This window comes from Nyctibius grandis, chromosome 10, assembly GCF_013368605.1.
Source record: "Nyctibius grandis isolate bNycGra1 chromosome 10, bNycGra1.pri, whole genome shotgun sequence".
Classification (NCBI taxonomy): domain Eukaryota; kingdom Metazoa; phylum Chordata; class Aves; order Nyctibiiformes; family Nyctibiidae; genus Nyctibius; species Nyctibius grandis.
In genome coordinates this window covers 4,433,521-4,461,275 of record NC_090667.1, presented here as the reverse complement: position 1 = coordinate 4,461,275, position 27,755 = coordinate 4,433,521, and the positions used below count along the sequence as shown (strand labels likewise).

At 39.4% G+C, this 27,755-nt stretch overlaps 1 protein-coding gene across 1 annotated transcript in view; it reads right to left on the bottom strand.

The window, feature by feature from the left end:
- The window catches only part of SPOCK1 (SPARC (osteonectin), cwcv and kazal like domains proteoglycan 1), a 291,867-nt gene that overhangs the window by 37,074 nt on the left and 227,038 nt on the right, over positions 1 to 27,755 (bottom strand). The window contains exon 7 of the mRNA XM_068408857.1: positions 19,282 to 19,396. Coding sequence (XP_068264958.1) covers positions 19,282 to 19,396 — 115 coding nt within the window. The remainder of the gene's footprint in view (positions 1 to 19,281; positions 19,397 to 27,755) is intronic.

Sequence of the window (27,755 nt, the reverse complement as noted above, 5' to 3'; positions counted from 1 at the left end):
ATATATAGAAATAAGGGAATGGCAGTATAGGTGTCAAATGAATTAATAAAAAATACAAAAGTCCCTATATCACAAAGATGTAGCACTTTACTACAGTGTGCCTTCCTTACAGGAGAATTCTTAGAAATGAACAACAACAACAAAAATCCAAAAGGGAGAAAACTCCTCTTTAATAGGATTTTAGAAAGAATCCTATTATACCGAGACAAGTGCAGCTCTGGCTGGAAGGGGTCTTTGCGTGGGCAGAGGAGAGGTCACCTAAACTGGCACTGCAGAGTTTGTCAGAAAGCTTGGCTTGAAACTGTCGACGAAGCTCTAACACTACATCCTAGTTATTCATCCTAAGAAAGGGAGGATAGGGTTTTTCAAGTCGTTGAAACTCATAAGCGAGTTAACTTTCTGCCCATGTGTCTAGGAAGACTTTCAGAAAGGGGAAAAACCACAATCAATGTGCAGAGAAGCTACTCTCTATTCCCTACTAAATTGGCAATAATCTCTACTGTTTTGTAGCCTACAAAGCAATAAAGAGCTGCTACGACTAATTAAACTCTGAAGGGAGGCTGAAGTGTTTAATCAATCACCAGTGCTGTTTGTCACCACTATACCATTCATAGATATTATTATACAGCAATCTGAATCACAAAGCACGGCATTTGTAATATAAGAAGGGCATTGCTCGTCAATTTTCGGATATCTAGTTCCAGGTATTAAGGACCTGCATTTTCACAGTGTCTGGAAACTGTTAACAAGTTCACTTCACACTGACCATTCACTTCAGTTGTAGGTGCTCAGCACTTCTGCAAATGAGAGTTTCAAACCAGGAACCTGGAAAATTAGAAGATGCAGCTAGCAACACTCTGTGAAAAATCTGGCTTAGCGAGATGGGCAGCGTTACAAAGCCAATCGGTGCCAGGAACAGCACAACAATTAATTTCTCCAGGGCAGCACACATCAACTGCGATGCCTACGTGACTTTTTTTTTTTTTCTTTATTTTCTTCACCCTTTGTAATTTGCTGCCTCTTGTGCTCTGCAGCTTTGGAGAAATACAACATAACTGTTGTCTCCTCTACTATGCAACCTGACATATGGCCAAAACAGGAACATTCTGTACTGAACAAGAAAATGATGCTATGGACTAATGGTAGACAAACATGTAATTAAAAACTGTATTATATTGCATACAGAAAAATTATACATAGTTCTGATTTTCTAAGAAGGCCATTTACAGAATGCTAAATATATATAATAGCAAGGGGAAGGGTCACACTTCCTATGAATTGGTGTGAACTGAACTGCTTTAAACTCCTGTTCTTTCAGAGTTGGCTTTATTTCTGCTGAAAGGAGGCCATCAAGCTGTGAATACTCCAGGACAGGTCCTCCACTGATATAAATCAGTACTGACGTTAATGGAGTTATGTGGATTTACAGCAGGCAGAAATCTTGGCTGGCTGATTGTCCAGAGAGTGTTAGAGCAACTGACAACTCTACCATTTGGAGAACTCCACTAAAAATAGGTATTCCCCACAACTACCTATTTTTGTCATCTGCCAGACCTATGTGTATGGTACAAGTCACTAATACTGAAAGATTTAAAGTCTATTTGAAGCAGAACAATCGTGACAAGAAAAGACAGAAAAATGAGATTTCTATAATGACAACACCACTTATTGTATACCATATATGCTAAGTACTCAAAGCACTTTAGTAAAACGACATTGATTTCCTTTCATAGTATGGTCAAGCATGATATCTAACACACAGAAGTGAGAACCGCCACTGCAGCTTTTTGGAACTGATTACCACATACTTCAACAGAGAGCAGCAAATGCTATTTCAGGAGTCATTTGAATCACTGATATGGTCTATGGAGGAGCTGGTTACACCTCCTTGCTATGGAAGGATAATCTGTCACAACACTGACAATGCACAGAGCAACTATGAACTATCCTTAGATTACTCCAGTGCAGAAGAAGAGAAATAGAGGTTTGCTTTCACGTCCTCTTGTTGGAGATAGCTGTTTTGGCCAGGTGTCAAGGACATTTGAACTTGCATTCAAAGGGCATATGAGCAGGTTCAACCTGTGCAGAATGGAAGGGAATAATGGGCGTCTTCTGAGACCTCATGGGACAAACAATTGCTTGAGGGACAGGATGCTAAAGAATAAAAAAATATGGGATGGTCATACCAGGCTCATTTAGCCTAATGCTCTGTGACAATGGCCAGTGCCCAGTCCCGTTTAGTAGAAGGTACAGTCATACATCTACAGAGTGTTCTTCCAACTTCCCATGATTTTTTGCTATTTAGCGCAGAGACAGATCAAAAATGTGAACACGAGAGTAAAATACAGATGCAATGATAAAGTATCACTGAGGTATGCCAGGAACAGAGGAGCCTTCATAAGCAAGTGGAGTTACATACAAGCAAAATCATTGCTAACAGAAAATAACTAACATCATGGGAAGTTACTGCACTCCTGGGGAGAAAAGTATGACTGCTACTACTACTATTATTATTATTATTAGGCATACAGTTTCTGTGCTGGAAAATGGAGTTTTGAGACGATCAAAATTATTTACAAATTGGGATTGACAAGCTGAAGCACTGAAATGTTGAAATTAAGCTCATTCATTTCAAAGTGACGTCTCTGCTTCAAAAACTGTCAAATATCATTTTTAAAGAGTTATTTAAAAGGCCTTTTACTTCACCATGAAGAATTACCCCCTCAAATCCTGACTTTCCAGTCCAGTCAGTAAACTGAAAAATCAATTATTTGCACAGTACTAGTTTTAGGGAAAAACGTCAGAAGAGAATATAAACACATACAAAGTCGAGGGGGAATGAGGTGGAGAGTGAGAGAGATTACACAAGTAATTTATCCACAGGACTGACAGAGCCTTACAAAAAGCTGACTGCTATTCCTAATTTATATTTAGAAATGTACGGGGAAAGAGAGGAGAAGAAACTTTGCTGAAAGTGGAAAAGCTGGGAAGTGTCACAGCCGCATACAGAACCCAAGTACTCCGACTTGGCAAGAGGGCAGATGGTCTCTGCAAACGATATTAACACTTCTCAGCAGAAGACAGCCATCTAAAGAAAGCGAGGGAGAAGTTGGTCTCTGAAATCTGAAAAATAAATTAAAAGCGTGTGCATGACACAACAGTCCCTGAAGCCAGGTAAGTGTCTACACAAAACAGGCCTGAGCAGAAGGTGGAAAAGAGCCCTCAGGCAGTCCAGCTGCAACGTCCTTCTATAGAGGAGAATAATTACTGCTTTTGAAGGAAGCTGAGTCCAGCAATTAAAGCAAGAGCTTTAAACCTCTGCTAGAGGTTTCCTGAAGTATATTAGATGAATCACAGAAACTGTGTGTGCATTGGTTTACCTGTGCATAAAAATGAATCCCTAATTCTCAGAGGCAATGTGAGGTTGAATGCATTAACATTAGCAAAGTGCCTGAGGAACTCAAAGAGTTTCGCTGGCACAGTGTTAAAATGCCCACAACAGGCATGTTGGTTAGTATTTAATGGCAGCAAGAGGAACTGGAACAGGAACATACTCAAACATCTAGACTGTGCTTACTTATATTAAGATCATACAGGTTATCTGAGAAGAGCAATGTGAGGGAGCAAGCACTGCACAATAAATGCGATTTGTTGTGGACTTTCTGTACCTAGGCCACATGGCATCTTGCCAACCCAATTTCTTTATGCAAGACAAATAATTTTGCATAGATTTACATGTTACTAACATGAGAAAAGACTTATTAAAAACACAAACTACATCTCATTTAGATTTCATTTATTATCCTGAATTAGCTGGTGAGCGACTATCCTCGTGCCTTCTCTGACTGTGTAGGCATTTAGAGAGCATTTATCATTGTGGCATCAATGCCACTCTTCATCCTTGCTGTAATGTCTGGAATATGTATTCAAAACAGTCATCTGTGAAATAAAGGAAGTTAAATTTAACTTTGCATCTGGGTATTCTGAAGGAGGAAGAGAAGTCATTTGCAGAAGCCCAGGGCATTCTGTTATATTAAAATTAAATCTCCTGAAAGTATCTAATTCTGTAACTGCTTTGCCCTACAGCATTAAGACTGGTATTTTCAATAGGATGTGTACACCCAGTCTAAATTTGAAACCAGTCCTTTACAGCCTAACAACCTACCCATAAAACCAGCCAGCTGGCCAGCTCTCTTCTGGCTACTTTCTTCTCCTCTTATTCATCATGACCTACAGCTAAAGGACATTTTTCATACTGCAGACCCATGGAAAAGACTCTCATAATCTTGTTGAAGGCTGGCATACTTGACCTGCCATACAGAACCCTGCGATTGTCTCCTCAGGGAAATAAACACTTTTAAAGCGGCTTTGGACTTCTAAAACGACTTGAACAAATACAATGGCCACACTAGTAATAAGTGAATCAGTTTTCTACTTCTCCCAAAAATGTCTGCAGTGGGGAATTTGGATTTTATGTGCCCTTATACAAACTCATCGACAGCTTTAGTTTTTTATTGCTCACATGTTCTCTGGGGAAGCCAATTTCTCTTTGAAGCAGCAGTGACTTTAGTAAGTCAAAGCATCCAATTGCTAGAGGAGGGTTTACTTTACCTCTCGTCACTGAAACCCTGCTGTGGAATACAATCTGTTTTCAGAAGAGCAAAGAGGTGAAGGACAAAAACAAATGGCAATTACTCTAAGGCTGTGAAGAGCTTGGAAACTAGTATGCTCTCACATCTGAATTAGGGTAAGAAAATACACTGGTCAAAATGCTGCCAAGGAAAATGCTCTATCACTGAACATGCTGAAATTTGTCTTGCTGACATCTAGAATATGAAGCTGTAATATAATACCATATAATATCTGCATTTATGGCTGCTTTTTAAGAAAGATTGCATCACTTTGTTAACTCTCCTTTAGGACAGATATTGGGCAATGAGATGATAATATATTCACAGTTTGCACAGATAATTATAATTCCATTATTGCATCACTAAAAACTTTCTTGCTACTCTCAATCCCCTGCCACACCAGTGAAATAAGCTTCTGAACTTCCCCCTTGACTATCTACTTGAAAAATAACCACTTTTCAATCTAAATTCATGCACCACCTTTCTTAGGGATTCCACCAGTCCAGAACATAACTCATTTAATGTATATTCATGTATTTGAAAGCACCAGGAGAAATAAACCACCATATTTTTCACTATCAATGTGGCCAGAGAAGCCTTGCCTTTAGCATTAGCAAGAGAGTTGGCCACACAATACTTCCATATACACAGCAATTCTGCCACAAAGAACTGGACATTTACCCAGATGCATTTCAGGTTTACCAATGGGTATAACACTTCCTGAGGTTACTAAATAATCAGAGCAGCCTTGAAGAGAAACCCTTAGACCACGTGTAGCAAAATCTTGTGCAAACTACAGAGGGAAGAAAAGACACACCAATTTTCAGTCACTTCCAGTCACCTTGTAACCAGACGTTATACTGAGCAACCTCGAACGCTTCATGTTTTTTTGCAAAATTACCAATTACAGGAATTGGAATTCCAATAATAATTGGAATGTTATTGGGGTTTATTTACAAACTTAAGGTGTAAATATTCACAAATATAATAATTTCTTGTGACATTTGCTGATAAAAAATATCCCCAATCAACCAACCAAACATAAATGTGTTTGGAACCTGGTAGCTTTTTGCCGTAAAATAAGAAAATAATCTCTCTTTATAGTAAGTTAAATGCAGGAGCTACTCTGTGGCCTTTACTAGTTTTTAGAGTGTGACACACAAGTCCAGGCTTGCTTAAAACAAAAGCTGCTTTAATGTAATTCAGTTTCCCAAGGTCAGGAGGAGGAGTTTATTTCTGAACCCGTGTTCTTGACAGCAGTGTCGTGCAACATGAAATAGCACCACTGCATATCAGCAGGTTCTGAATTTATTTTGAAATGCAAAGACCTGCCAATGAATCTGCTTCTCAGAAGCTTAATATATTGTTTTCACTTGCATCTTCTTTATTGTCACTCTTTTATACCTGTACTTCAATTGCACACAGCATCTTTCCTTTATTGAGGGCTGCAGTTAATCAGCTGGTCCCATAAAGCACCACATAAATTCTGTTTTATGAATTCTTTGTCAGAGGAATGTAGCCAAATGCCTTGTGCCCCAAGACTCAGCAGTAACACATCACCTTTGTACAGCCTTGCAAAACTGATGGAAATTACAGCAGCCCATGAACAGAAACCCCTCAATCACCTTTACTATGGTAGTGTTGGTAATGAAAAATAGAATCTAGTGATGTTTAACAGACAGGTCTTAAAAAAGACAGCGAGAAAAAGAAATAGAGAAAGAAAATCAGTCTGGATACATGAGCGGATAGACGTTTGCAACATTGCCCTTGCAACAGAAGAACCTTGACAGTGTGAAATGCTGCCATTTCCAAAATGCTCACATTTTCTGAATCTCTTACAAGTAGCAGATGTCTTTCTCCCTTCCTCAAATTCCTCATTTATTTTACACCCTAAACAACCACTACAAAAAACCCTATAAAATTATGTGCAAAAATATACTCATTTCAATTTAATGCATACTGAAAGAATTACCTTAAAGCTATATTTATACTATCATTTAAATACCTATACCAGGCTAATGCCTTCAACTCATGTTTTCAATAGTGCTGTAGCGTTAACTTTTAGGAGATGGTACTTTTTACTTTGTCTTTGCACCAAGCACAAATAAGGCAGTGACAGGAGTGGCTAAGCTCTAGACTGAGGTAGAGAAAAAGATAAACTCACTCTCTCTCATATTTCAGCTTGAAATCATCTGTGACAAACTTTGCTGGTCCAAACTTACAGAACACTCCAGATGAGGTCTTACCACCGCCCGGTAAAATATTACCAATATTTCTGGAAATGCCTCTCCTGACATACCTAAGGATTATATAAGTCTTTTCCACAGCTCATAGTTGCTCGTAGTTATTCTGTGACCAGCCAGCACACTAAGGTCATCTTCTCCTTTAGACATTTCTAACCAAAGAGCTCTTGGATTAAAGCAGATGTTCATATTATTAGACCCCAAGCGTACAATTACGCACGTTGTGCTCATGAACTTTTTCCCATTTCTATTGCTTCATTTCTCAAGGACATCCAATTGAAAATACAAAAAGGAACTTTTTTTAAAGAAATGTGAAATACTTTCCAGTGTTTTTGCAACCACCTTGACTCCTTTTCATAAAGACATAAACTGAACAGATAACACTTCCTCCTGCTTCCTTCTTTATTGAAAAATCTATTTTAATTATTCACTGCCTTCTGGGTAGCAGCATTCTGAAATGCAGCTACTGTATACGCTGTATAGCAGTCACCGTATGTCTTTCCTCCTCACACGTTCAAAAAAATCAAAACACTTAAAAATTATATTTGCTAATAAAAACAAACTGTGCTTTAAAAATTCTGATCTGTTTTTTTAGTTGAGAATTTCTTGTTTGCTTATGGGATTTTACTAAATTGATGAAAGTGGTTCATATATAAGCTTCATTTAACAATCTTAAGTGTACAAGGTGAAGATTGTATGAAAGATTATTCATTTAAAATGTCCAGAATGATAGCATTAATATGTAAAATGAAAGGGAAGCACGATGCATCCTTCATAACACTGTTTGTTTTGTGCTTTTGGCAATTTCCCTCAAACTAATTCCCTGCTGCCCACCAACAATGTAATTTAGAGATTAGGTGCTTCATCTGTGAGACACTTATTCCAATGCTTCTCCAGCTCATCAGGCTCGGGAGAAAGGACCGCAAACGAGAGAAGGCTTTGCAACATTACACAGGCCAATCTCACTGCACTTTGGAACTATATGTTCTCACTTTTCTGGATGGGATCATCTAGAAATAAACATTGGGTTTGATGCAAAGAAAACTCGAGGTTTGCAAAGCTTCCCTGTGAATTCAGTATTTTTCAGGCCCTTAAGCACTTATCAGAAAAAGTGCTATACCGGTGTCCCGGCACTGGGACTTCTGGAGACAAAGTTGTTTCTGGTGTTTCCCAAGTTTCATTTCAACTGAACATACCTCAAGCAGAAGCTAATTAATCCCTTTGTGAAAACCACAAAACAGAACGAGGCATCTTCTATATATAACTATTTTCTTAACCACATCTGAATATTGTACCATAATATTAACAAAAGATGTATTATGCTTGAGAAATACTGAGGCATTCCTTTTTCACAGCGAGATATTAGAGATTAACAACCATGTACCATAATTGTTTGGAAAATCATGTTGCAGACAAAGACAGATATATGCTTTTTTCTCACTTTACAGTCCCAAATGAAGCCTAATTTTGGTTGTCTTAACTGAAATGCTCAGGGAACTGTGTTTTTCAAAAGATCACATCCCTTATACTTTTTTTGCTTCTTAGACTCTCCAAGAATATTTGCAACCCTTTCGAGAACTGAAAGCCTAAACCTGAATTTCAATTGGGAAGGATCAATAAGGCATTTGTCACATGCAGCTCGCTGCCTGAAATGACTGTGACATGATTTTGTTTTACCCAGTTTTCATTTTTTCCTGTTGACTTACGATTTAGGCAATACGAGAATCTGCCTGTTGTCTGTGTCTGATAACTCCTGGGCCCTGACTATCATTGTCAACAAACTGAGAAATAGGACAAGATGATACGTAAAATTACCTCCAGAGAAGCAAGATGGAGCCAAGGCCATAATTTATAAAATCCAAGAATATAGTTATATCATTGTAGAAAGTATATTCTCATAAAGGAAACTAAACTGTTTTTCCATAAACACACCCTTCTAAAGAATTAGTCATGAAATTCTGTCTCACTTAGTGGAGCACAATATTAGAAAATTGTAATTAAAACTGAGTTGGAAAATCAACATACAGTAAACAGATTGCCTGGACACAAGCTTAGCCGCTTTCTTTGTTACTATTAATTAGAAATATTATAAAGGCATGCCTGAATGCTCGTAGGGGACTAAGGTGCTCTAATTCAGCTCCAAATACAGATCTGAATGTCCAAGCGAGTCCCAAGGAGACCTCCAGAGAGGCTGGACACCTGCAGGGAAGGTTAAACTGCAATTTTGAGTGACCAATCCCAGTCTTCAGAGTTTGAGCCTGTATCCGAACAATTAACTGAATAGATATATGTAATGTTTTAACATTTGAGACACAAAGATCCCATGCTGGTTGCCTGGAAGCTTCTCTAATATTGACATTTATTTTTCATGTTGCAGGATTTTTTAGCAAGTGTTTTGTCTGTGGATGATGGACTCTCATCTGACAGAAATGGACTAGAGCCAAATCATTCAGATTTTAATAACTCACAATTGCAGATCCTGATTCTCATTCTAGTCCATCTCTAAAGAGAGATGTCTGCTTTACAGGAAGCAGATAACATGATTTTTTTGATTTACACACAGGCCATTAAACTGAATTACAAAAAAAGGCAATTCTTCAGAAGAAAACGAACGTACAGAGCTCCCTTTTGGGACAGTGAAGGCTGTAAAATATGTAAGCCTATATATTTGGAATGAAGTGGTGATATCTCATATACCATCTCCCTTCTTCTACAGTAATAAACAGAGAATTAGAAACAGAAAAATTCAGAACTAATTTAACACAATGCTGAGGAGTACATAGAAAGTAAGAAACTTGCTGGAACAATCAGTTAGGCTCTAGTCTATATTCATTTATACCATTATAAACTCAGAATAACTTTACTAAAGGCTGCTGGCTCAACATTGTTGATGGAACTTTTCCAGATTTATACTGGAGTAACCAAAGATGTAATTTAGTCCTTAAGACACCAAAGGGAAAAAAAACAACCAACCAGAAAAAGACGTATCTGAAATTTCAAAAGTCTTATTTTCTCCTGCATTTTATTAAAAAGGTTTGGGGTTTTTTTACCCCTCACACTAGGGATGTTTTAGCTTAACGCTGCAGTGATAAGCACTATAATCTATTTCACTGTCAAATTTCTGGAGATTTTACAAACTTTTTCTTGTATTAAATGTTAGGGAAATATTCCCCAAAATCAATATCTATGAGAAAAAACTATATGAAACTAGTCTTATTTATTTGTTTTTGTTTATGATGAGAGAGATTTTAGTGCTCTAATTATCATTATCAGCACACAAACACCTGCTGTTCCTAGACGCTGTTTCTATTAACACAGCGTGTCACTTCAATAGTTTTCTGTTGGCAATCCAAAATCAAATTATTTCTTGTCTGAAAATTATTGTTACTTGCTGGCACTAAGTGTTTACCATGTCTGTCATTTTCTAGCCTTTTCTTTATGGGGAAAAAAGAAATCAATAGCCATTTTATTGTTTTGTTTAATAAGCATTTATGAAACTCTACCATGAAGCTCTACATGAAACTCTACCATGAAGCTCTACATCGAGCTAAGTACGCTCTTACTGTGTTACGTGGGTTTATGTACCCTGGTGGCATTTGTGTCCTTTGCATATCAAAGCGGGCAGTTATCTGCAGGGTCAGTGACACAGGTTATGCCCATACTGCCCGTAGGACCTGTGCCCAGTTCAGATTTGGGTTTGCTGAGTTGGGTGCCTCAAATGGGGTGTCAACACTAGAAACATCAGCTCCTCTCTAGCTCATGCCAGCTGGGTGACTGCTGAGTTCTGGGCTTGCCAGCTACCCCGCGTTGCTGAGCACGTCCCTGCAGCCTCTTCCTCCATAGCGTCGTGCATGCCCCACGCTGGAACAGACCTTGCCTTGCTGCAGCTCTGGAGTCTCCACACTGAATCTGATGTGGAAGTAAGCAATCCACAGCTCCTGGTTAAATGGATGAGACCCACCAAATCAATTTGTTTATATGACCACCTCTGGGCAAGGGGTGAAACCCATATCTACTGATCAGCCTGGGACAACAGTGCAGCTATAAATGCTTATGAAAACATAAGGACTTGCCTCAGCCACAGAGAGCTGCCAGAGAAGTAGCACAGCCTTGAAAGTTTTCTTTCATAAGATTTCAAGAGGATTTTAAAAAATCCTACTGTTTTTAATATAATGCACCAAGACACAGTTATTTTCATGCAGTTCCTGTCTCCCTCTGCCATCAGGGATTAATCTTTATTTAGCGATGATGAAGAGTTGTGTCTCATGTCCTTATTCAACCTCAAAGAATTATGACAGGAATTCTGGCTCAACGTTATTCTATCAGCATGTTACCTCGTTAAAGAGATGCATTCACTAAAAGCGCAAATCCTGCTGACAGTGATGTTGCTGCTACAGTCAACATCGTTCAGCAAGTACCTGAAAGGAGCAAAGTGAACAGTGTGCTGCTTCTAGTGCTGCCTTTTCCTCCTCTGTCATTTTTGCCTCTAAAGCACAAGTTGTCTGTTACATTTTGGAGCCTGCTGTAATTTGATCAAATCCAAAGAAGATCACGCTGAAGAAGTGACAGCTAGTCAATGGATGGTATCGTCCCTAACTTGTTATCTGTCTGGGGTCTGCTATGATCAATGCTTCTGTGCTGAGTCCCAAACCCTTAGAGCCAGACCAAAATACAAAACAACTTCTACCGGGGACAATTCTTTCTCCTTTTCAAGTTCATAACAAAGCAGGCTTCATATATACACCCGAGTGCTTTCTGTGTATAATTGTGGAAAGTACAAAAAATATTTTAATTTGTGCTCTTTGGTAAAAAAGCACTCGGGTATCAGAAGTTCAAACCTGAATTTACTCTTCAAGCCTAGCAAAGCTTTTTGGGCAGGCAATTCTCCTGCACAACACAGCAGCAGTCTGAAAATATGCATTTCATTTCTGTTGTATAAATACTTTGCACATATAATTCAAAACCTCAGTATGTGCAGAATGAATGGTGGTGAAAAATCCAATAGTATTTGCTCAAACTGGAAACTGATTTTTGATATGATGTTTGAAATCTCTTTATATTCTTTCTTTGTGAAGGTTTGAGCCCTTGAACTATACCATTATGACTGTTCACACCTACATCCTAAAATATGATGCTCACATATTTGTAAAAAAAGAAATTTAGAATTGTTTTGTCAATTGCAAAGTTTACAATTCACATTATGTGTTGGCTAATTATACAGTCCCAGTCAGTTGTAGTTGCAACTACCACATGAATTCTATAAATAGCTAAACTCCTTGTTTAGCAATACTTTGCATACAAGGTTATACTGTACCTTTTCCTTCTACATTCTCGTTGCTTTTATGAAAATATTTACAAGGAAGCCTTAGAAAATAATCTGGCTTCTGAGTTGATCTACATGATTCAAGGCACCTCCTTGCCTTCTTTGGGGAAGTACCATACTTTTAAAGTGTGACAGGTACTTACCATAAGGCCTTACAAGATCTGTCCTAATTTGCTAACAAAAACCTAGAAGATTCTGCAAGTGATTTATCTGCAAGGTTTTGCAGTACCTGAAACTGTTCTGCATGATGACTTGTTAATTGTATGCCATGGAAATTCCTTCCACCTCACTTCTGCAATACAGCAAAGTCATTACAAAAATTGTGGATGTTTTTGAGATTAAATTACATTGATTAAAGATGTTTCACTGAATTTGAAGGGGAGCAGTAACTACTATTGATCACCTCACTACATGTAGCTAGCCTAGAAATCAATGCAAAGAAGGTGTATGATTTGATGGGGATGTAAGTGATATAATTTCAGAGTGATATAAATAGCAACAGTTTTAATGTTTCTTATTCAGCAACATCTATTGCTCACTTATAAATGCTTCAGGATGAGCAGATTTTCAAAATGGACCAGAAAGAGCCTTATATGTACTGAACACATGGAGGACTTGCTATGCAGGTAGTGAGTTACGAACACCAACCTTTGCTAAGAAATCCCCTGTAGTTTGTGGACGTGTATCAGGAAAACCAGCATTTGTGTATCAAACGATTCATATGCTCTCATTCACATTATTAGCTTTTTTGCTCTGTTCCTTTTCAGCATGCAAACATTTTATTCATTTGGCTCACAGATTGTGCATTCCATTTAACGTAACACTCCTACAAAAATACAAGTTTCCCCATGAATGCGTATATGTAGAATGTGCAGCCTTTCCCTCACAAGCTCCTGCTTTTCTCTGGTGCACAAAAGGAAGATGCACATGAGGCCAAGCAGCAGAACAAAACATCCCCAGCCACCATTACTTCGCTCTTTTTTTCTGACCCTGCCAAGAACTTGATCTTGCTGCCTCAGTCTTGAAGCTATTTGCTTTCGCTTCTGATAAAAGAGGGTGGTGGTAACAGTCATCCATGAAGAGCAAAGGTATCAGTTCTTGCCTGCTCCTCTCTTTTAATGAAATATTAATTGGGTGCAGCCACTTCACTACTCACAGACAATATCTAGCAGAAATGAAAAAAGTTAATCTTTCATGCTTTCAGGAAAGGAATAATAAAGACTGATCTCCTTGTATGAAAGCTTGCAGGCAAAATAATAGTAGTAATAATAGTAATAATGATTATTGTAATCATTATTTAGAGATACTACGTAACTCAGATTTACTTGGGTAAGGTCATTTCATCACTAACAAATTAAAAGACTGAATCGCAGTATCCATACAGAAAATTTTGGAGCAAAATATCAGATCCTGCATAGTTTAGAGCTAATAATCTTACTTTTTACTGATGAAGTCCAGAGAAGGAACACGTCATTGTCTGGAACACACATCACTGTGTTCCACGTCCTTATATCTGCCCTGCACTGAAAGTTACTCTTTGGTTTGAACAAATATAATTTCTCCTCTGTAAAACAGGAAAAAAACCCTCTTAGTTTTAATGAGATATACTAAGGCTTTGAAATTCTCGGTAATCTTAATTTTAGAATGTTTTGGTTTTACTATTCCCAGCATTTGAAACTCAAATAGGTAACTTAAAAATCCACCTGGAAATTCAATGTCAGAAGAAGTCTTTTTTTCAAAGCTAAAGCCACAAATGGAAAAATTTCCTGGCAGATCAAACCCAGGAACCAATTTCAACTCAACCGTGTTCATGACTCATACTTCATCTTCATAAACTTTAAAATTATGTTCTCTGCAGCCATGAAAACTTGTGAATAGCAATTGGAAACTGAAATATTTGCTGAAAGTGTGTTTCAAAGGAAAGACTTAGTTTCAAGACTTTAAATTCCTTTAGCTGTCAGTCATTCAGGCACAAGAAGCGATACAACTCATTTGGGAAAAAAGATTGTGATTTCTCCGAATGAATTTCATGCACTGAGTGCTTTTTTTTATAAAGGAATGGAACATTAGACCTTCTCATCCATCACACCCAGCAGGGCTGGTAGGTAAATGCTACAATTCATATCCTAAAATATACCCTAAACAAGGTATATTCTCGATTGAGCTTGCCAAGACCTATTCCTGTAACTTAAAAACGTTCTCTTGGTTCCCTTTAGAAATTTAAACAACACTCAGTATAATTGAAAATATTTTCTTCTGCCTATTGACCTTACATTTCCCTTATCAAGATAATAGCGTTTTCTTAGAAGTTGCCTTGGGCATTTCTGCAAGGTCAAAAAGATACAATGCAGAGAGAGGGATAAACCTAGTTTGAATTATCTGTCCACGCTCCAGTGGCTCTGCAACCCTGATAGCAACAAATCAAGACTAGTAGGTTGAGAGTAAAGCACTCAACTTCTTAGAAAACACAAAAAGAGGGTACGCTCAGAAAGAGCCCTGACATACTGTTAAACACGTATCATCCTGCCTGAGCTGCCACACTGCTAACACACGTAACAAACAGGAGTCATACAGGTATGGGGGAAGCCAACAGAACCACGTTACTGCAACTACAAATTCACATTTGCCACGAGGTGCCCCGATCATCGCACAATGTTGTCTTTTTGAGAGGATGCACTGCACATTCAAGGGAAAAATCTCTTCCCTTGCCAGTAGGTTCTGAAGAACTAAAACTTGCTGTTTCTCCTCTGAAGTCCTTTGTTTATGGAGGGCTTTTAGAAGCTTCAGCTAGTGTCAAAATAAGTTACGCTTGATGAGGACTCTAGTTAATATTGCAGAGCTTTTGGAAAGAGGTACCTGAAAACCACCAGCAGACAGGACTCTGTGTCTTGAATAACTTCAATCACTTAGGTGCCACAAAGAGTCAGTTACCAGTCCTTTTCTTTCGTTGAAATTATAGCCTTATTCATTTTATAATCCTAGATAAAAGGGCACATACACTCTGAAAGGGCAGCTAACCTCAGGGCAGATTACAGCTCAACCTTTGTCTCTGGGTAGCCGAGTTGAAAATCAGCAGCTATCATGGAAGCATATTGTAAAACTGGGATACTGCTGGGAACAATGAAGCATATCAAGTGTTTTGATAAACAAGAAGAATCTAATTGGGCCTCAAAAAGAAAAGAGGAAAAGCATTAGGGCTTGTCTTCTTTTCTGAAATCTCCCATTAGTACCCTCACAGAGTCCTGTTTTCTACCTCTCAGACTCTGACTCAAAAATCCATTTTAAGAAAATGAAGAACACGATCCTGCCATCTCTTCAAAGATTTAACTTTATGGCAGAAAGATTATATTGTTGTTATTTGCCATTAAAGATAATAATTCTGGTGTAGTTTTCTTTTGCTAGCATTTTTCTTATTTTATTAACGTCTCCATAATAACCAGTTAACACTATAAAAGGAATTCCAATTTTTAACATAATTATTAGTCTTGCTTTTCATCCTCAAAGCAGAAATGTTTTTGAAGAAGTTCAGGGAGGAGGAAGGAATACGACTCTGACATTGCAGTCAATTGTTACCTCTGAGCACATACACTTAGATTGCTCTTCTTTGATGCTGCTGCCAATTTTTTTCACAAGCATATAAAAAAAGGTCATGACATTTAGAATTACAGTACTCTGGAAATTAAATGTTCCTTTACATTTTTAATTTCTGAAAGTAATTTATTATGGAATAATATTTAAATATGATTGAATGAATGTGTAAAGATTAATGCAAACTGTCTTCAAATTGAAAGTTCACAATCACATACATTTAACCTTGTTGCATAATAGGCATAAAATAGTTTATGCTGTAGCTCTAAGAGCTGCATTTCCATTTTGCTGGAAGCATTTGCATTGTAATTCTCCTTCGTATTTTTCCACTGACATGTCTGTACGAGGCACGAGTTTTAGCTCTCTATCATTTTCTACTTAAGATTATGCTGTACTTCAATGGATTTCACAAACTTGGCAACTAAATAAAGAGCAGAAATAGAGTCCCAACTGTCTACACAATTCTTTTATATAAAATTTTATACAAGAAATCAATCTACTGATGTTTATACCCATTCAGCAATATTAATGATACTAGAGTACTATATGAGGAAAATAAAACAATTTTGCATGAAGACTAGTGAAAAGACTAAGGTACCAAGAAACCAAAACGCTAGTCAGGAGCTCCAGACTGAAAGGTCCAGAGATGTGACGAAGGGGAGATCGCTTGGGTGCTGCTATGACCAGGCTTCAGGGGAGTGTCCTGCTCTGCCACGTGATTGCCTCGTACACCTCACACGTGCCACCTCAGATACTAGGCAGGGCTTATTTCTCCAAAGCCAGGTGATGCCACTTGTTGAGCAAACAAGGGAATCTTATGAAAGGCAGTGCTATGGAAAATTTTTCTGTGGTCAACTATTAGAATTCATAATTTTCCTATAAACCTGAGGAAAGCTGGCTGGCTTCCAGGCTGTAAAGGGCAGACACACACAATTCCAAATCCCTCTTCAGATGCTGCTAAAATTGCACCTGGGTAAAATTTATACTAGTATATAGAATTTACTCATGTTTTCTCATGGAAACTACTGGGAGCTCTTTGTTAAAAGACTGACAAACTCAGAAATATTCAGTTTGAGACTCCATTACACTGAGTGGATCAACTGAAGAGACAATGTCTGAAGAAAGGAGGCTGAGGAAGTAAGTTAAAGGAAGTCTTTAACTGGCACATTACTGGCACATTCAAAATCCAGAAGAAAATCTAAGATAAAACAACTTAGAAAGTCCCTTTGCTATCGATTATTTGATTCTCAATACCAAAGCCTTTTGTGGGCATTTCAGCACCTAACCCCAGAAAGAAATAGATAGTAATAAAGCAAAATATTATACTGCTATTAATTTTCTTGCATATACATATATATGCACACACACAATCACTCCCATGCCTGTACAAGTATCTTGCTTATGACACTATAATCACACTCACGAGCAGTTTCTTTACACACACTCGATACAGGAGATGACTAGTGTCTTCAGTGTTTTGCATGTTTCCATACACACCTGGCAACGATTTCCCTTACATCCCAGGTGACTGTGCTCCTCCAAGGGGACAGGAGCACTCTCTTCACTGGAGATGGCAGAATTGAGGCATTTAATATCCTTGGGGCAATAGCAGGAGTAATGTTAGCTCAAGTTTGGCCTCTTGAAAAAGCCTTCAGGAAAGTTGCTCTGCAGAGCACCCAATCCATTAAATTAATGCTTTGTTGGCTGGATTTAAAGTTTAGACGCAAGCAAAACAAAAGCATGGGTTTCAGAATACACACACCCTGTCAAATTGAATTTATCAAGATAAGGGTTATTAGAGTCTTTTTTCTCTTGTGTGAATGAAACTGTAAGCTTAAAATGTCACTGAAGATTTATTAATCTGATACTCTTTCTGATAAGGGCAACAAAGAGGGCATATAGGGAACAGCTTATGAGAAGAAAAGTATACGTTTGTGCCTGACTACAAGAAATAGAAAATATGAATAAGGCAATTTATCAGTGGGTATACTGTAACCAAAAGATTCAAGCCACATACAGCAATATTACAGTTATATATTGATTTCAGAACCTCACCATCTAAAATACTTCATCTAAGTTTGATAGCTATGCAGAAAAATGTCTGTGATTTTTACAAAAAATGGAATAAATCTGAATTTTCAAAATCTAGGCTGGAGAATCACTTCTTGTTCTAGAAAGTAGATGGAGGCCTAATGTGTAAACTGGTGCTGTGCTAAAGGCTATGGCGTATGGACCATCACCAGCAGGATCATCACTGTCTTCAGCCAAAGTGACAGGGCCTGAACTAACCAGAAGAAGAGGTGTTTAAACTTTTTTTTCTGTGTCTGCTACCGTTGGAACGTGTCCATAGTGGGGAGGAGTGAGAGTGAAGAGAGGTTCTCAAACACTTTGGCTCAAACAGACCACTCTTAAAGCTTCATCTTTTTTATGCTCCTTGTGGTGCACAAGGCAAATAAATACATTTCCCCACTTAACAGGGCAGAGCAAAACCTGAGTAAGTCACTGCTTTGGCTTTGTGAGCTACTAACACAGACAGGAGCCCAGCAGCAGTGAGTTAACCCTCGTAGCACTCCTCCTAAGAGAGGGGGCACAACACTGGGCTTAAACCCAGCCTTGTATTCACTTCGCCACAGATGTTCTCACCAGCATATCTGCACTCACATCGAGAAACCACAGCCACAAGTAACAACTCTTTTCCCTTCCAAAGGGCTTTCCCTATAGCAGGGTGGAAACTGTTAGGCAGAACCTGGCTGTGGTGCTTGCTCTGCTACTAGACTTTTGCTTTTAGTCCGTGCCTTTTGCAAGAATAATTCCCTTTGGATGAGGTCACTCTGAGACAGCTTGTGCTTACTTCCTTGGAAAAGACCTGGGGGAGCGAATTAGCTCACTGGGCTTTCAGACCTAAACAGAGAACTCATGGAGAGCTGGCAGGGGAAACAGCCATTTGTGCTGAGACTCCAACCTTCACTTTTATATAACATCACTTGCAATGAATTTGTAGTTGAAACAGTTTCGTATATACATACAGATATGGGTATCTATTTAATATATATTTGACTTCTAATGATAACATTAATAACAATAAAGATTAAAATGATAATCCAGATCCCATGTAATATATATGTGTGACTTGAAATGATTTTTTGGTTAACGCACAGAGTACTGATTATTTTTTTAAACTTATGAAGTAATGAACCATCAGGCAGTATTTTTTCTTTTCTGTCTTCTTGTATGATGATTCAATATTTTCATTCAAAATATTTTCACTCAAAAATAAATTGTTAGTCAAAACTCAGTTTTCCTATGAGACTCTATCAATTGGGTGTTAGTTTTGCAGCAGTTGAGATGTTTAGAAAAGGATTAGTTGTACCTTAGCTTTTTCTCAGAAAGTGTTACATATAAAATCTAGTGGTTAAGAAATGTCTGTCTTACCTTTTTCTAAGAACATAGCAGGAACTAATTAATCTGCTATAATTCCATTAACAGCTCAACTTACCAGTCTTCTCCATCTTCCTTTTCGAGCTTTCAGGTCCTGGAAGGCAGGGACAGGGCCCTTCGCATCGAGCTGTGATGGTTTTGCCAGAAGTACAGGCATGAAACTCCAACTTGCACTAGAAACATGAAAAAAGCAAGAATACGTTTTGAATTAGGACAAGATATAAAAGCAGCAGCTGTGGATTAAATGGGAAATTGAAAATGTCATTGTTTTTATTATTACAGATAACAACAATAATAGCTGCTTCCTATGCAGAATTTTGCACGGCACTTCTAAATGTGCCTCGTAAAGTGTTGTTATTATTCCCTGCTTAAACATATGGAATCGGCAGCATGGAAAGTTGAAACATTTTCTTCCAGGTCACCTAAAAGATCAGTGGCCAAGCTGGGAAGAAAATACAAACCTCCAGCATCCCATGTGTTTCCTATGCTGCATTACCATGTTTCGGGTGTGAAATCATGCCACCTACCACCTGTCACCACTATTGATATATTAGTTTGGTCTTTTGAGGAGCTGGGAGCTCTCAACTTCCACTGCAAGCAATGGGGCTTGGTCTGAAAAGACACCAGTCCTCTCAACAATGAGAACTGAAAGAAATCAGCTCATCAGCTGATGAGACTGGTCCTTCAACACGTCAGCTTCTCTGAACAAGGAGGAAATTTTAAATGACTCCTACCAACAACTACAAATTACCTTAACAGTTAACCATCCCTAAAAACAGCCAATCAACTCCAGAAATACAACAGAATCGTAAAACTGAAGACTAAACATTAAACCATGAGCAGTACAGTATAGTTCCCTATATCTGCATATTGTTACCTTTTCCTTCCCCTTCCCTAAAACCTCAGCAGATGGGATTTACAGCACCTCTTGACAGTCACCATATTCAAACCATTTAGGACAGCAGGATGGGTGCGGTATTGGACAAATGAGACAACTCAGGAGAATTAATGTTACAAAAGTGTGATAGTTAAAAAGCCCTGATTTATAACATACTGACTATTCCTAGCCTTTGTTGTTTGCATTATATGCATTTTAGTGCTGACTTTCCTCTAAGAGCTTTGTGCCTGTGTAGTTGTCCTCTCTGCAGTTACTGCCCCGAGGATGTTTTCCCCAGACAGCGCCCAGCAGCACAGACTGACGTACTAATAAACTGGAGTAAAAGAAAACAGCACAGGGAGGCAGTAACAAAAAATGTGCGAGACGTTCTCTTTGGCTTGATACCTGATGACCTGAATTCAGTTCCATTTTTTGTCTTCTTCAAGCACTGATTTTACCAGGTCAGAATCTGAGGGCTTTTAATGCAAGGGGGAGTTCTGCGTGCAGCGCTGAGGCTGGTGCTCCTCCCTGCAGAGCCTGCCTCCTGCCAGGGGAAATCGGAAATGCTGGCTGTGAAATCCCTTTGATAAGTCTCAGTTTTATTACAGATTAATTTCTTTTTCATTTAAAATAGGTCAGCACGCTTACACAGCGCAACACAATGTGTTTTGAAATGTGCAGCTTTTTTGAAGGCCAAAGGACACACGGTGTAAGACTGTGGAGTTACCCAAGGAGGATGCAGCGGGCAACTGGAGCTCATCCAGCAACAGCCACTGACAGAAATCACGGCATCATCTTCTGTTATTTTGGTACAGTGGAAGCCAAGAGAACAGAACAGGATGGTGTTACAAGATAAATGCCTCCTGCTTTGAAATTACTGCAAATATCTCGGCTTTGCCACTGTTTGTTTTTGTTCAAAGGGCTCATCTTTGCCCAGGCTTTAATCTAGCAGCAGGAGACCATTATCCTGTGCCTACATCCTATTCTGTTGACATTATCCCCCAGCCATGCTGAACTTCAATGCACACTGGTGGCTGCACGCTCTGTGTGATGTTCTGCCCTTGCGATTTAGGAAATGCACGGCCACACACACACGCAAGCTTAGCTTCTGCTTTACACTAATTTCTTGCAAGATCGAAGGGAACAGAAGTACTTATTTTTCATCTGGTTGTTCCATAAATACACTTGCTTAGTCTATGCTGCTTGGACAGAACACAAGCACAAGAGAAAGCACATCAGAAGGAGAGGAGAGCAAGAGAAAGGAGAACACTCTTTGAGAGCACAGTCCTGAAGGCAACGACTCTTTCTGCAGTGTATTCTGATAGTCAATATGTAATTGAGAACACAGGCATAAATCTTCTTCCTGCAGCTGGAGCTGATCATTTAATCCCTCACAGAACATCAATTAGTTACATATTATGCATAATAAATGTAAATTGTGTATCTAAGCATTAGCAATTATACTTCAAATACCACCTTTAAGATGGTAAGGCCTATTTCAAGCCTGTTATTTTGTGCAGTTAAGAAAGAGCTTTACACTTGGAAACAGCAAGGCAAGTTTTTCCTCAGCTTTCCTTATGATTGATAAAAATGACAACCAAAAAGCTCAAAATAAACCAAAAAAAAGAAACTGCTTAAAAAGGGCTGTCTTTATGATCTGAATGTGCAGGGCAAGAAGGAGAGCTAAACTTGAAGATCACAATGGTGCGGTCACATGGGAGTAAATTTACACCTATGATTAACGACATCATATACCCACCCTACCAGTTTGGGATGTTGGTTTGTATACATATTCATAGAGCTGGGGTGGCAGCTTGGTGTGGGGGAGGAAGATGAAAGAACTCCATTATTTTAAATATTAAATTAGGATAATACTGATTACTTTTCAATACCTAATCACTGTATGTAACTGTTTTTCCTTTCCCTAAACAAAAACATGGAGATATCATCCTTTGCTTACTAACTGTAATAACCCACAGGAGTAGCTCAACTTTGGATTTAATGATATTGCCTAAACCAAACTAAGAGATATTCCGAGGCAGGGTGGCCACAGAAGATGTCTTGTGGGGCAATAATGAAGTCTTTGGACTACTCTGCCACTGGATCTACAGTCTAGAAGGAGCCTGTTGGCTTCCCCCAAATCATGGACATTGCATTTCTATTTTTGTGGAGAAAACCCAAATGCCCTCTTTCCTTTTGCCATCCTCATCTCCTCCTCACATGAAAATAAAACAACACACAGTACAGGACAAAATATTAAATGAGGGAATGATCCAGCCTATCAGTCTTTAGCACCAAAAGGACATCACAACTTTTGCAGACACGACAGCCATGAAGCTCCTTGCAGTTATTCTATGCAGGACTTACTGTGAGCAGTCCCACAGTTTGGGGCTGGTCCCTCTGCTTTCAGGGAACCCATTTCACTGGTGATATGACTGGATATGCCTTGACTCTCTGCTGAGCTTTTCTCCTGGTATAGCTCCCTGGGTCCTGCCAGGCTTCATGTTTCTCTGCTACCTCCCTGGTGTTTGAACTACATTTGTTTACTACGAACCCCAAGGCCCACGTAAACATCTCTAAACTATTTTACTGCAAATGGAAAAGCAGCCCTGTTATTTGTTGCTAAATGTATATGGAGATCAATAAAATATATGAGAGGAGAAACGGTTGAACTTATTCATGGAAAATTCATAAATTAATTTATTCAGCTAAGAAGTGGGAAATTATCGCAGAGTGTGTTTTGGCTAAAGTGTTCCCCTGAGAATCCACTGCTCATATAATGATTCCCTCTTTATTGTCAGTGAATCTACAGCAATGTGTTTTGCATAAGCATTCACATTTGAGGGAGAAAGAAAATAGCTACATAAAATTTATTCCCAGCTATTTTATTCTTGTCTGTCAGTCTCCAGCCTGCAGTCCCTGCTAGAGGAGAATCTTAGGTATTTTTTTAATGATGCAATAAACCAGCATCTCTCTGTCTTTATGCTGGCTTTCAACTTTTGGCAGCCAGGTTTTGATCTAACCTGCATGTAAGCAATATTGTCGAATAAGTTACTGTGATCTTTTACACAAGGGTGTATATTTGACTAATGAATGTCTACATGGACAGCTTAGTACAGCCTCCAGACCTCATTAATGCCTTGAAGAGCTTTGCATCCTGACACAAGGAACTCACGTATGTGTTTAAAATGCAGCCCAGTAAGGCAGCAGTGGGGTGAAACAGGGGACAGCAGCGCTCAGGCACGCAGGCGGCTGCTGCCTGTCAGAAGCATCGGTACGGAGCAGCCAGATGATCTGCCTCTCAGTTGGTATTGAGTGACACAATCATAGAATTGGTTTGGTTGGAAAAGACCTTTAAGATCATCAAGTCCAACTGTTAACCTGCTGCTGAGCCGAAAATCCCTCTGGCAGCCAGTCAGGTGAGACAGCAGCTCAGGAAGCTGCTCCTTCCACCAGCAGATACCCCGCTGGTCCCACTGAGATCAGCCAATGCTCTCTGCCAGCGGAGGAGAGCAGACAGGAACACTGCAACCATGAAGGAAGGACATGGACCTGCTGGAGTGGGTCCAGAGGAGGCCACAAAAATGATCGGAGGGCTGGAGCACCTCTCCTATAAAGAAAAGCTGGAAGAGTTGGGGTTGTTCAGCCTGGAGAAGAGAAGGCTCCAGGGAGATCTCATAGCAGCCTTTCAGTACTCAAAGGGGGCCTATAAGAAAGATGGGGACAAACTTTTTAGCAGGGTCTGTTGCGATAGGACAAGTGGTAATGGTTTTAAACTAAAAGAGGGCAGATTTAGACTAGATATATGGAAAAAATTTTTTACAATGAGGGTGGAGAAAGACTGGAACAGGTTGCCCAGGAAGGTGATAGATGCCCTCCCATCCCTGGAAACATTCAAGGCTGGACAGGGCTCTGAGCAACCTGATGTAGGGGAAGATGTCCCTGTTCACTGCAGGGGGGTTGGACTAGATGACCTTTAAAGGTTCTTTCCAACCCAAACTATTCTATGATTCTAAATGCTTCCACCAGCAGAGATGGACTCAGAGCACACTGACAATATTTGATGCATTAACTACACGTGCTGGGATGAAGACTGACAGCTCACTCAGTACTGACATAGCTATACATTTCTGCAGTGTGATTCCAGTTACAATACACAGGGTAAACACTGTCACATCCTAGTCCTGACAGCACCTCTCCTTGGGAATGAAGATGTAACTGAGAACCTGCTGCAGGTGCCCCAGATGGGCTGGGACATACAATGTGCCTAACATTGCTCCTGTTCGTAAAGCCATGGGGAGGACAGACAACCAGAGCATTTCGCACAGGCTTGATATCCTGGGTGATCTCACAGCCTCGATAACAAACACCAGGGAAGGGGATGAGGGGAGAGCATGCTCTACCCAGGGTTCAGCAGAGGGGAGGCTCTCCGAGACCCTGCTTGGGTCTTAATGCATGAAATTCATAATATAAAATTAGAATTTAAAATTTCTTGTAGTTATGCTGACAAAGGGAAAAATGTTAGCTTCCAAACTTCTATGGTTTCTGTCATTAATTGACGTGTGAATTAAAAAGGAAAGCAGCATATTTTTGATGGTGGGAGTGTGTAGGAATTAGCAGAGAATACACACGATGAAGATAAACTACCATAAAGTCTCTTTCTCAAAATACTTAAGATTGGAATAGGAGGTTAAATTTTATAGTATACTAATTAAAATATGTTAAAACCCCAAAATATTACATCTTACTAACAGCAGTTGCTCTAAAACTCTATTGTTGAACAGTGCTCTTGCTTGGAAGACACTGCATCTTCTTTAGCACCCTGCAGCTTTTTACATTTCCACCGAGAATTATTTCAGTGCAGTGTTTGTTTTATGGTGCATATTTTGTTCACTCACAATATGTCTCTCTTAAACTTCAGATACAAATAACAAAAGCTCATTATTTTCTACCTTATCTTTTACTCTGTACCTGCCATCAGCAGAAGCTAAAACTCCCTGAAATTACAGCATATATGTTTTAGCCCAGAGTTTCTTTATATCAGTAGTTTTTTGTACCTTTCTGTCTTAGCAGATAATTAGAATCCATTGGAATACAGACACCCATTTGAGAGGGGTTGGATGTTTACATGCTTTAGAGTGGTGCTTGCCATTGCTTCCTTAGCTAGGACTCTTATCAGTATTTTCTTTACAACCCTCTGTTTCCAGTTTCCATCAGATGGAAAAAAAAATACTATATTTGGAACACTCTCAGTGCAAGAGACTCTTTTCTTTTCTTTTTTTTTTTTAAACTTGGCACAATTTAAAAAGGTTCAGTATCTTTTCTTCAAATCCCCCAAGAAATGTCACATGGTGCACTCCCATTGCATCCTGCTGAACATGTACTTTAAAAAGTTTTAATGGGAATCCTCCAAACTTTTTAGGCTCTGTAAAACCTGAAATCCTGAAAGCAGCTGCCCAGGTGGGCAGCTGGGAGATGGCACAGTCAACCACGTGAATTCACGTTTGGAAAAGGTCAGACAGTAACGCGAAATCCTGACATGAGTCTCAAATTTTGGGCTACGTGACAGAGTTGTGCGGTCCCTTAGCACTTCTCCTCCCTGCCACGCAGTTTTGCTGCCTCTTTGCCACTCTGCAAACCAGAGCCTTGCCCAGGCCCCGCTGCCCCAGGCTCTGGTGAAGGAGAAGGGCTGCCCTGGGACAGGGCAACAGAGCTCCACGCCTCAGGGGGACACGGAAAACACAGACCAAGCTCTGTTCCCGGGACTGACCACTTGGGTAGGCTTTATACTGACAAAAGTGGCTATTCTGTGGCCAGACTAGCATTTTTGCTAGGTAGTACAGTCATTTCATTTCTCTGGGCACACACTTGCTGTTCCTCCTGCTTGAAGGGGAAGCTCCCTACAGCAGGGCTTCCTGCCCTGCACAGGCTCTGCTCCCGGGTGGGACTGGCTCGTGTTATTGCAATAAAAATGAAGAGGAGGCTGGGGAAAAAAAAATCATTTGTTTTCTATGAGAATAGCTACCAGGTGAACACACAGCACTTCATCTTTGCAATAAAAGCTGTGCAAAGATATCTTAAAAACCTCCAGTTCTAATTAGGAGCTCTGTTCTCCTTATGAGAATACATAGCTGCCGCTGATATTAATAGGAGTTATGCATGCATACCAGTGGTGAAATAAGCTCTAATTAACACAATCTATTGTGTAAATACATATGAAGCAATTTTTAAAACGTGTGCTAGCTGTAGCTTTGAAGCAGATGTTATAGCTGATAGGCTCAGAAATTCCCATTTCTACAAGAAATGACACGAAGGACCTTATTATATCTCAGGTAAACAACAAATATTTGAGAAAGTCTCTCATTGCACACTTTAGCTAGTAGTTCATCGTTTGCTAGAAAAAGAGAACAGCTTCCAGGTGTGGGGTCAAGAAGAAAAGAGACCCAGGTTCCATGGCACTGATATTAAATAGGCTGAAGAGATTTACACAGCTGAATGCAGTAATGCCAAAAGGTCTCATGCAGCAAAGCTCTGAGGACCACAAACTGCTCCACACTCCACAGCTCTGCCCTCTGTAATCCTGCAGCTTTAATGAGGGAGAGCTGCAGGACTTTGTCCTCAGGGTAAAATTAACCATGGAGTGGAGGGAAAGCATGAGACCCAGGCAATCTTTAAATATCACTTTTAAGTCAGAGGTCACATCATTAATATTGCCAACTGCAGGTGCTCCAAGCACACGGCTCAGGACCCTAAAATTAAGATTCTACCTCCTGTTAGTTACCATGCAATGGCTACCACAAGGTAGGCACACACTTCTCCCCAGCAGAGTGACATTCTTAGACTGAAATCTGGGCTTCAGCCTGCAGTTTGATTTTGGTGGCTCTACACATCATTTTCGAGTACCAGGGTCATGCCCACCCTCTGGGCTGTGTGAGTTGGTTCCTCCTGCACGAATGCAGGAGCTGAGGAGATGATGCAAAGTCACCCGTCCCCAAGGGGCAGCTCCAGCTCATGGGCAGCTCTGCACCTGAGCATCCTCCCATGCACAGGGACTCGCTGCCACAGGTCAGCACCAGCTTGGGGATCTCTACGGGATGCTTCATTGCGTGGCACAATCATGCGCTATGTCTGGTAATTATGCTATGAACTGTGTTTGGAGATGCTAATTCTCTAGTCAGGAATATTTGCAGGATCAGAATCCAAATGCAAATGTAGGCAGCAATGCTGGCTTATTTAAAAAAAAATTAAAAATGTATCTTATAGTCCATATTCTATATTCACTTACCAAAGCATTTCCTGTTGCTAAATGTCTACTCCTTTTTCTTCGTGCAAGATTTGCATGATAGCTCAACTAATGATGACCATTTTCTAGCTGCACATGGGAGTTTTTTCTTTCCAGTACATTAGTCCCCCACATCCCAAGATGTGGACTTTAAAAATCACTTTCCTACTTCATTTGTTTTCTTTCATTTCTATATGTATATTATGTTGCTTTTGTCTCTATGAAATCATTCTCTATTCTAACTCTTCATAATTATGAGCTGAGACTTCATAGCTAATAGCGTTATTCAAAGTGGAAAGAAGCTACTTAAATTTTAACAGACCAAAGCCATCTTAGTTTAAAAGTAAAGAAAAATCACAGGAAAACAACTGGA